The 11,439-nt window shown below is 41.3% G+C and overlaps 1 protein-coding gene across 2 annotated transcripts in view; it reads left to right on the forward strand.

The window, feature by feature from the left end:
• The window catches only part of BAIAP2L1 (BAR/IMD domain containing adaptor protein 2 like 1), a 60,252-nt gene extending 48,868 nt beyond the window's left edge, over positions 1 to 11,384 (forward strand). For both annotated transcript variants that reach the window (XM_081839857.1, XM_081839858.1), the window contains 2 exons: positions 5,632 to 5,672; positions 7,432 to 11,384. In XM_081839857.1, the coding sequence (XP_081695983.1) occupies positions 5,632 to 5,672; positions 7,432 to 7,507 (117 nt within the window). In that variant the 3' untranslated portion in view covers positions 7,508 to 11,384. The remainder of the gene's footprint in view (positions 1 to 5,631; positions 5,673 to 7,431) is intronic.
• The last annotated feature ends 55 nt before the right edge of the window (positions 11,385 to 11,439 follow it).

Raw genomic sequence — 11,439 nt, forward strand, 5'->3', positions numbered from 1 at the left:
GGAGACCTTGCAGGCTGAAGAAAGGTATTCTGGATCATCAAATTCCAGACTTTCATAGTTCTCAAAACTGGGTGATCACTTTTTGTATACAGAGAGTCACACTTGCAGGGAGAAATACAAACAGCTTGAGTTGTTTCATTCCAGTTGTTGGGCATTATGTGAAAGCACATTCTCCAGAGCACATCCCATTGGAAGCAATGAGAGCCGTGCAGATCCAGAGCAGTGCTCTTACTGATACCCCATTTACTCCAGAAAGCTTGTTCAAGAGAACATCCTTGTGGATTGTGCCTACTGTTTTGTTTAACCCAGGAGGAAAAAGAGGCTGACTTTTTTCATCCTAGTCAGTGCGGCTAAAGTACTTAACATTGACTTAGTCTCTGATACAGTATAAAATAGTGGTTGTTCACCTTTTTTTGGATCACATTCTCCCGTGGTCAATTCTCCAGGGGGGCAAACTGTAAATGTGGGTGTTACTAATTAAAAAAAAAGATTTATTTTATTTGGGGGGTTCTTGGAAGGGTCATATTAACCCTTTCACATTACAGAATCACAGCAGGGAACCCACAGGAATGGTCAGTAATAAGAATATATTTTTTTGATGACATATGGGTGAGTGAGGGGCTTGGATGGCCACAAAAAGACCTTTTGGCAACACAGTATCTAACTGGGGTGCCTATAGGAGTATCAATAGGCTTATTTTTTTAATTTTAAAAAGATAAATTTGAGTTATAAGGTGTTTGAAGGGTCACAAAAAAACCTTTGGCAGCAGTGAGACAATGACATGATTCCTACTCTTACCCAGTCAGCAAGAGTTTTCACATGGCAGAAGAACAGTTAAATGTCCACTTATACTATGCTTTAGTATTACAAGAATAAGCCTCACAGTGTCTAAGGCATGTATGTTCCATACACAGTCTTTCCTCTCTGGTGCAGCAGCAAAATCAAAGCTTCTGTCTTAGTTAAACCGCAGCTTGGCATGAACCCTAAACCATCACCATTCTTAATTCTGCTTAGTTGAAACAATACATTTTTGAACCAAAGTTCATGAAGCTTGTTTATTTCAATTAGCCACCATTAAGATTAATCACACTTTTTTCCAGACTTGGATGATACAGCAAGCTTCAGTTAATGTAAAACAGAAGCAAGCACTTCCAAACTCCTCCTTGTGGCCATGTTGGAAGGGGTGGGGAGTGTCTGAGGCTCACTGCAGCTTATTCTCCTAACACTAAACTATGGGATACTGTTAAATCTCAGCTGGCCCATATTTTGTCATGCTTTGCAGTCTTAGCTTCTTTTGGATAAAAGAAAAAGTCTTAACCATCATGCAGTGTCAGAATTCTATATTGACTCACTTAGGTCAGCAGTCAGCTAGTGAGACTAATTTGATCAACAAATAGTCCTTTAACAGCAATTATGAGAGCAAGAGTTTTACAGATTTATTAGACTGGAGAAAGTTGCTAAGCAAGCAGTACAGGGAGTTCTTTGTGATTTGTTTGACAAGCAAAGAGGTGACTAGAGCCCAGCTAAATTACTGTATGAATTGAGCATCATTGGACTGTATTTCTTGCCATTAATTTACCCCAGTACATTCTGGAGGGACTCATCTTTGGAAAAGCATTTTATGAGGACATAGAAAAATTAACAGGCCATTCTAAGCTGTGTAACTTGAATATGGAACCAAATGCTGTTGTGCAAATTAGAGTACTGGTGGCGGGAGAGGTGGTCAGGCAGTCCCTTTCATTTTTAAAATTATATCCGCTGATTAATAAAACAACTTCCATTAAATTAAAGGAACACTGAAGTAAAACAATAGAACAGCATTCATTAAAACTACAATCAAGCAACACAAGAGTTCAGTTAAAATGAGCCTGTATAAGCTGGCCCTACTACTGTGACATCAGTGGGCCTAGTTTGGGCCTGATCCGCATGCCACACCTTCATTTTGTAAGCTGCCTTTTATGAAAGGGCTGCAGGTGGGATCATGCCTTGCCACTCTGTTCAGCTGCTTCCCCGCCTTTCCCCCCTCTGGGGACTCAAGGTGAGTTACAGATAAGCTATGTGATGTATATCAACATAGTCGAGTGAGTGCTGGCAGTAATTCATGTTTCATTAAATATGTCGTTTTTAGACTGCTCATTTCTCTCAGGTATTTTAACACTCAGAAATAATGGGATTGCTTGCAGGGAAACATACTAACATCTTCTCTTTTTTGCATTGATTTATAGAGTTAATTTATTCTCTCTCTTTGTGTACCATAGGTAATAATAAAATGAAACCTATATTAGCATATGTTTGTGTGAGAAGATGATACATTCTGTTGAAATGGCAGGATTACTCTTCCATTGTCCTTGCTGTGAAACTGACTACATTTGTAGCCTTGTGAGAGAACTGCAGTGCCACCTTCTGGGTACAGAGGGTTGTTGCACCTTAAAAGGTAAAGGAACCCCTGACCATTAGGTCCAGTCGCCAACGACTCTGGGGTTGCTTTACTGGCCGAGGGAGCCAGCGTTTGTCCGCAGACAGCTTCTGGATCATGTGGCCAGCATGGCAAACCAGAACGGTGCACAGAAACACTGTTTACCTTCCCGCCGGAGCGGTACCTATTTATCTACTTGCACTTTAATGTGCTTTCAAACTGCTAGGTTGGCAGGAGCTGGGACCGAACAATGGGAGCTCACTCTGTCGCAGGGATTCGAACCGCCAAACTTCTGATCAGCAAGCCCTAGGCTCTATGGTTTAGACCACAGCGCCACCCGCATCCCTTAGGCACATACGAAAATGGAAGTATGAAATTGGCAAGTTGAAGTAAAAAAATGTTCATGTTTTCTTAATATAGGGAGCTCATAATTGGGTAGAATGGTATGGTAGCTGATTCATATTCAACTATTTATTGGTCTTTATATAAATTATAACTAGCCTGTTTAAATGGGAGAAAGGCGATGGCAAACCTAGACAACATATTAAAAAGCAGAGACATCACCTTGCCAACAAAGGTCCGTATAGTTAAAGCCATGGTTTTCCCAGTAGTGATGTATGGAAGCGAGAGCTGGACCATAAAGAAGGCTGATCGCCGAAGAATTGATGCTTTTGAATTATGGTGCTGGAGGAGACTCTTGAGAGTCCCATGGACTGCAAGAAGATCAAACCGATCCATTCTGAAGGAAATCAGCCCTGAGTGCTCACTGGAAGGACAGATCCTGAAGCTGAGGCTCCAATACTTTGGCCACCTCATGAGAAGAGAAGACTCTCTGGAAAAGACCCTGATGTTGGGAAAGATTGAGGGCAGAAGGAGAAGGGAACAACAGAGGATGAGATGGTTGGATGGTGTTCTCGAAGCCACAAACATGAGTCTGACCAAACTGCGGGAGGCAGTGGAAGACAGGAGTGCCTGGCGTGCTCTGGTCCATGGGGTCACGAAGAAGTTGGACGACTAAACGACTAAACCTGTTTAAATAAAGGCCTTTAAACTCCCCTCTCCAATTTAAACAATTTATTTAATGGATTTCTTCTAGCCCACCCTTTTAAGGTGTGTGCCCTAAGTTTGGGAGCCTCTCCAGAGCAGCACTCCATAACATAGAAGGGGCTACTTTTGGAAGGAATCTTCTTCCCAGGGGCAAAAAGGAACACACTTTATGCTTGTATGGGAATGGTTGTCACTTGTGATTACTCAGAGTATAAGCTCACAATGATCCCTTCCCTCTCTGTGTGCAGTACTGTTATGCTGCATCTTTTGTCCTTGAGAAAAAGTGGCAAAAGGCATCCCGCCTAAACTCTGAAGAGAAATAAAGCATAAAAAGATCTTAACAAATACACAGGTCTGAAATCTACAGTGTGAAGTGCTTGCTTATTCAATGCCCTGGGCAGATCAAAGCACCATAGGTCTTACATGTGCCACCATGGGAAAAGAAAGGGCTGATGCAATTTGGCACCTAAAATAATGTCAAAAATATTGACACACAAGCTCCTCCCCCCCACACACATTTCATGTATAGTCATACCTCCATGAATGTCCACCCCCTCAATCGTCCACATCGGCGGACGCCCACGACAAACCCAGAAGTACTGGAACAGGTTACTTCTGGGTTTGCCGCTATCCGCAGAAGCACAAAACTGCTCCACGCGCATGCACAGAGGGATGCTGTGTTCAGCATCTCTTTCATCATGCATCTGGGGCTCTGGAATGGATCCCAGACGCTCAACAAGGTATCACTGTATTTCATGGAATCGTAGTGTTGGAAGGGACCACGTGAGTCATCTAGTCCAACCCTTTGCAATGCAGGAATCTTTCGCACAACGTGGGGCTCAAACCCGTGCCCCTGAGATTAAGAGGCTCATGCTCCACTAACTGTTAAGAAGCTTTTGTGCAAATATTTATTTATTTATTAAATTTATACCCTGCCCTTCCTCCGAAGGGAACCTGGGGCCGCAAACAGATCAGTGTTAAAAACAATAACATTTAAAACAAATTAACAACATATTTAAAACATCTGAAAGCTATCACCTGCTTTCACAGCAATAATTCCAAGGTTGCCAGGAACAACAGCTTTCAGCCGCCTAACGCCTCGGTAAACAGGAGTGTTTTAAAACTCTTCCTGAAAGGTACCAAAGAGGAAAACAGACACACCTCACCCAATATGTCATTCCAGGCACCCTAAGGCAGGCCTGCACAACAATGTGTGGCCACACATCCTCCCAGAGGACTTGGTAAACTTGATAAATGCTTTTGCCGCTTGCCTGAGTTTTTAGAAACTAGGATGGCAGTTGTCAAGCAGTTGGCAGGACACAATGCATGTCTTGTGGGCAGGGCCGTCTTTAGCATATGCGCCGCCGGGGTGCAAAGATCCGCCCAGCACCCCCAAATTTAGTTTAGCCACCCCCAAATTATTTGGGAGGGGGGAGGCCAAAGTTGTTGACTTTTTTAGGGGGGGGGCGAACTCAAAGTTGTTGAGCTTTTATTTATAGGGGAATCGCTCACCTATAACAACGACCCAGCGGAAAAAATGCTTTTGTTTCCTGACTTGTTGGGAATATTTGACACTAGGGAGTAACAGAGCAACAAGGGTGGGGACTTTCGCTCCATTGCTTTTCACTGCCACCAATCGAGAGGGACAGGTATACAGTAGGTATACATTTGGCACGCCCCCAGAATTTGGCGTCTGGGTGCCCTGCACCCCTTGCACCCCCGGGTAAAGACGGCCCTGCTTGTGGGCTGCTTTCAACTGGGGAAGTTACAGGTCATACAGCTCTGCCCCAGGGAATCCACAGAACACTTGGCTTCTGACAACTGTGTTGCTTGTTAAGGTGCTGGTCCTATTTTATGTTGTGTGGCTTCAGCAGCTAATAAGCAAATCTTCCCCAGTGAAACTGTGGTTTTAACCACAATGGCTATAGTTGAAAGATCCAGATGAAAGCCTGGTGAAATTGTTACTGTGAATGTGTTTCTGCCATCCGCTTTGGCACCATTGTCAATGCAGCTTTCTTGAAAGCCTTGATCTACTGCTAACCATCACATTGAAATGGCAGCAACAGGAGGAAGTAGTAAATAATACTCACAAACCTATCTTCTTACCTGAATAGCATATAATTCCTGGTATTAAGTGCTTCATATTATGACTTTCTTTCCATTTTCAGAAACCTGACATGAATGGCATTATAAAACCACCTTTCCTAAGGTAGGAGTTTTATTTATTTTTTAAACTTTTTTTAACATAATTAAGAGCATGAACCAATGTATAAGTACTGAAAGGGGGTAATTGGATGGCTTAGGGATGGCTCCCCCCCCCCATAGACTCTTGCGAATGATTCAGATTACCTTATTGGCTTTTCAGGAAATGAGTTGAAATTATCTAAGTTGCTGTATTGCTTCTGGAAGAGCAAAATATGACAGGTGAATTGATACAGCAGCAAACCTATAGTGCAGGCAAATGCAGTGCTAGATGTGACTCTCATGGTGTCTGCTCAGACTTTTCCTGGGTAGTATTTTATGCTGAAAGTAGAGTGGGGGCTGAAAACGGGGTAAGATTAAATAAGCAGCAGTGAGAGCTGTTATGCAGAACAGTATGGGGAACTTGCTTTCTTGTTCTATGTAAATGAGCCCTCCCTGTTGACCTGTTATCAGTTCCATTTTAAGCTAAAACAAATTATAATTGAGATTCTACAATCTCAATTTATACTTCAGACAAGCAGTTATGAAAGAGAAGTGCATGGCCAGTAATGATTTTTAAAAGTTTAACTGGGTCATCCTATTTTATTTTTACTTTATGTATTTAAGAAACTCTGTAAAGCCAGCTAGAAAGTTGTTTTGAGAACAAAGCACCAGGCTGTGGCTCAAGGTCAGCAGTGCCAGCGTGGCTAACCAGATTCCTGAACCATACATGCAATGATGCTGGCACCATGGAGCCAGTGTGGTAGTGTAGTTAGCATGTTAAACTGTGGTCAAGGAGCCCCATATTCTAATCCCTGTTGGCTCATGAAGCTTTCTGCATTATCTTGGGAGTCATTCCCTCTCAACCTAACCTACCCCACAGAGCTTACTTGTAGTAAGCGGGAGAGAAGGAAAGAACCAAGCCCATTGCCTTATGCTCCCCTAGCTCCTTGGAGGAGGTGGCACTTGATATAATAAACACAAATACTCAAGTGGTTTTATCACCTCCTGTGAGGCTAGACTGGAGTATACATTTATGGAAAGAGAATGAAAGTTGGCCCTTAGATCATTCCTTCTTGATAAGTACCTTGTTGAGTTCCACAATAAAGTGTTACAATATACTTTCAGCATGTTTATACTGCCTTTCAGGCAAGCCTTATAAAGTGGTTTACATAAAATTATTAAGGCATCAGTGAACTGTGTTGTTCGCTTCCTTCCCAGGCTTCTCTAAATAAAATGATCACTTCACCTCTGGCATTCTACTCCACTACCCCCAATAACTACCACCACCTTGCAAGAAAACGGTCACCTGGAGAACCTTAGGATCATATAATTGCAGAGCTGGAAGGGGCCACAAGGGTCATTCAGTCCAAACGCCTGCAAAGCAGGAAACTTTTGCCCAGCATGGAGCTGGAACCCACAATCCCGGGATTAAGTGTCTCATGCTATACTGGCTAAGCTATCCTTTCTAGCTAATGAAAAGTGGAGAGAGAAAAGGCTTCTCCTTTGCTGGGTCACAACTGAATGTGTGGTCCCCAGCTGCCATCTCTTCTTCCCAGCAGCAGGTCCAAGTGGAAAGGGCAGGGGGATTGGGCATTAGACGGCAATAATCTGCAGTCAAACCCAGGAGTTTTGACTTCTGCTGTTTTTAAAAGCTGCAACAGGTCTTTTCTAAATGCCTGCCCCCTCACCCCCCAATTTTGTCAAAATTATAAGCTTCCTAACTACATATTTTGTATGGTTCCAAATATTGTAGTTAAAATTCTTGTGGGTTTTTTTTATTACAGTGGAGAAAATCCCTTTGCTACCGTGAAACTCCGACCAACAGTAACAAATGACCGATCCGCGCCAATACTTCGATGAACAACAGTAACCCTTTTTTACCCTTCCTTGTTAAACACTGTCTTCAGCAATATGATTTTCAAATGCTATCTGAAGTTGTTGTTTTTAAACATTATTTAAATGTAATTAATGTGTACAGTAGCACTGGAATGCTGACTTTTAAAAAATATTTTTGCTTCCTATATCAGCTAATTATTGATGGGTTAAGATGCTTGAAAAATCTCTCCATATTACAGTGTGCCTTGTTTAGGAAGACAGAATTGTCAAAATAGGGAAGGGGTTTGAGTAAATTGTAATTACCAGCATAATTGATCATTTATTGCTCTGTGCAAGTTGTATTGATAGTCCTATGGGTAAGTTCCAATTATTATTTAAGTTTGCTTGTACCGTTTACTTAGATACATGAATATGCTTAGCCAATTTTTAAATAGACAAGCCATTTTAAGGATTGCCTTAACATACGATAGAATACTATGTAAAGCAATAGTCTTTGTTTCTGCTGGGTAAGATAAATGTCTTAGAATAAAGTAAGAATAAATATTGATCTTCTGAATGTTCAGAGAAGTGTAATATCCTTAACATGGTTTGCAATATGCCAAAGCACAATATTATACTGTCTTCCTTTTAGCAAGATTCTATTGAATAGGACTGACTGAGACAAATTCTTTCAGTGATAAATAACTACAATTAGAAATCCTGGCTATTCCTTTGCTGTGTTGTCCCTTTTTCAGGAGCATGACCCTCAGACGTTGTCTCTAAAGACAGGGTGGTACTTGCGTAATGAAATACGGCTCATTACTGTATAAAGAATAATACTTCCAACAGTACATATAAAAAGCACATGGATATATTTACATTTTACCTTTTTGATTATTACAGAATAACCAGGTAGCTATAAGCCAATGTCTTAAAAAGTGGCTAAGGGAATTTTACAGAAAACGAATGTAGATTGACATTCCTCCACCATTTTCAGATGAACATAGAGACATTCTTGTGTGTACATGCAAGTATTTAAGTGAGGTTGGGAGCACGGCCTGAGAGGCTATTGTGGGTCAGGGAGTTGAACACACAGGGCCCAAGAGATTCAGTCAACAATTTTGGCAAGTGTTTGACATGGTAAAAAAATGAGGGTTATCAAGCCACAAGGTGATCTTAAGTACTTAGCAGATACGTCTACCCTCTCTCTGCTTCTAGATCATCTTGTATTTACATTTCATCCCAGATTGTTGATAATGCAGGGCAAACCACTATTTTCAAAAGTGCAAGGTAGAAAATGCATTTGTATATCATTGGATCCTTTCTTGCACTTTCAGCATTATAGGTGCTTCTGAGCTTTACACAGAACTTTTCATGCCATGATTCTGATGAACAGTTCTGAAGACTTCATGTTGTTTTGCCTATAAAAGTTGCTCAGTTAAATACCTTGCCTGTTACATATACAAACTATGGAACAAATGCAGTTTTTAAGAAGGGGGCTCTTTTTTTTAGCTCAAACCTATGTTTAATTTTTAATCAAAACTTAAATCAAAATCTCTGCCAAATTGTTTACAAGCTGGGAGGGGACACACACTAGAAGTCATTGTTTTTTATTAAGTTTCATCTTTGAAAATAGCACACCTATTAGAAGTGGAATGCTGTGCTGAGCTCCTCTAAGTAAATGCACATAACGTGAGCGGGACAACATGCTTAACTTTCCATCAATCTGCAAAGTCTGCTACTCTAAGATACCATTTCTTTGCTTCTCTATTTGTGGAGGTATTTAGTTACTTACTGGCCTCTTCTACAAGCTTTTAGCAACCACAACAGACAGGGAATGTGCCAAAACAACTGACCTGAACAATAAAGGGAAAGAGAGTTAATGACTATAACAAAACATGACTTGAGATTTCAAACTGGTCTATTCCACTCTTCAGCTCTGCAAGATTCTGCAAAGCTCTGTTTTGGGGTGACTGGTAAAGGGAGGGTGGAAAACAAACTCTCTTATCTCAGCATAAATGTTCCATGCCAGCTATTTTGCTTCCTAAAGTCAGACGTTATGTGATCAATTAATTTTTGGCGTTGCCATTTGTATCACATACACAAGAGTTTTATAGGCAACTTTGGTAGTCAGCTGTTCTCAGGGTTTCAGCTTTAACTATTTTGGACAGGGCAGGGCTCTAAAAAGTGTGGCTGACAATTTAAATCAGACCAGCTGGAGGCTAAGTGGGGATGGGTGAGTGATGTAAAACATCTGAGAGGCACTAGGTTGGTAAAACAGTTAAAATAGGACCCTGATTTAGAATCAACTCTCCCCATAGCCCTAAAGCTCACTGTGTGACTCTGAAACAATAACTATCTCTTGGTGTTAACCTACCTCACAGAACTGTTGTAAAGAGAAATGGGAGTGGGGTAGAATCATATGCTGCTGTGTACTTTGGAAGACAGGATGTAAATATAACTACCAGTGACAACTACATAGAAAAAGTACTATGAAATATATTCTGTCACATCAAAGATTGGGGAACTTGTGGCCTCCAGATTTTTATCCACAAAATATAGTGTTTGGTTTTTGGATGCCCAAAGGGGAGTTAATAACTATTTCTTAAAACAGCAGCAACACACAAATAGCTTTTGAATCTTTCAGAAGGAATTTTAGATGGTGCAGGTGAACTCTGATTTCAGTGTTCAATAAGACTCGGTATGTGCAGCCCCTTTGTGTATAAGCAAGTAGTTGTTTGGACTCCAGTGTCTTGTGAAAACATTTAAAAATTACTTTGGTGCACAAGTAGTTACCTAAGTGAATGGTCTTTTTTGCTAAACCAAATGCAGATGATTAAGGTTGCTTGGGAGCAATCATGTATTTGATCTTAAATACTAGAAGAAGCATCCCAGCAGGTACTGGAGGCCTTCTGTTCATAGTTGTGGAATAACTTCCAGCTGTAGTTCATGTCCAGTTTTGCTCCTGGTACGGGGGTAGCCATTCAGAGCAGGGCTAGCCAACAAGGTGCTTTCCAGAAGTTGTTAGCCAGCCATCAGGGTTTGTAAGAGTTGTAGTTTATGCTGGCTGAGGCTGATAGGCTCTGGAAAGCATCACATTGGCTGCTTGATTATCTGCAAGGACTAACTAAATCTCTCAGTTTTAGAGCAGAACCAGCAGTCCACAAGCATTAATGTGCGTGCATGTATTTTTCACTGCCCTGAGCTTCCATGCTTAACTCTACAACCTTCATTGGCATAGACATTAGGGTTTTTATTAAATATTAAGAGTGCAAAGCACACCCGGTCCCCTTTCCAGAAGCCAAGCTCTGAGCTGGCAGATCTTAACCTAGATTTAGAAAGGGGATGTGTGTCCTCTGGAATATGTGTAGCGCTGATAACATCACAAGCAATGGGGTACATATAAGGCTGGACATCTAAGAAGCAGTGTTTGGAGCAAGGCAGTTGCTTAAGATAATGTGCTGGTCAAATAAATGTAACTAGTGGTACCTTGTGACAAGTTCTGTCAAGTATATCCAAAGATGTGGCACATGTCAAGCATTGTGTTAGAACTTGTAGTGCATTTCATATGCGAATTAAGGGCAAACCAGCTGACTCCTAGCTCACAGCATACCTGACACACTTCACACATTAAACCAGTTTGCAGGATTTGGAGGCTGTTGGTTCAAAGAGGGGCAGAGCCTAATCAAGGGGCAGACAGAGTACTTGCCCCCCTGTATTCCCAGAAGTAGCTTTTTAGGTATGATGATGCTGAGACACAAATGTATGTGTGTAATGCATAAACTGTGTGTTGTATTCATGCTATATTTTTCATAAAAAAAACAAGTTGCAGGAAGCAAATTTGTGTTTTAATTGTAACCTGCTTTGGGAACAACTGAAGAGCCAACTATAAATTTCAAATTAAATAAAGGTGGAGATGAAATTGGTGGCTTGGTGGCGAGTTCAGACTGCATTTATTAGGCAAAGATGCCTAATGG

This window comes from Podarcis erhardii, assembly GCF_964252035.2.
Source record: "Podarcis erhardii genome assembly, chromosome: 14".
NCBI classification, from domain to species: domain Eukaryota; kingdom Metazoa; phylum Chordata; class Lepidosauria; order Squamata; family Lacertidae; genus Podarcis; species Podarcis erhardii.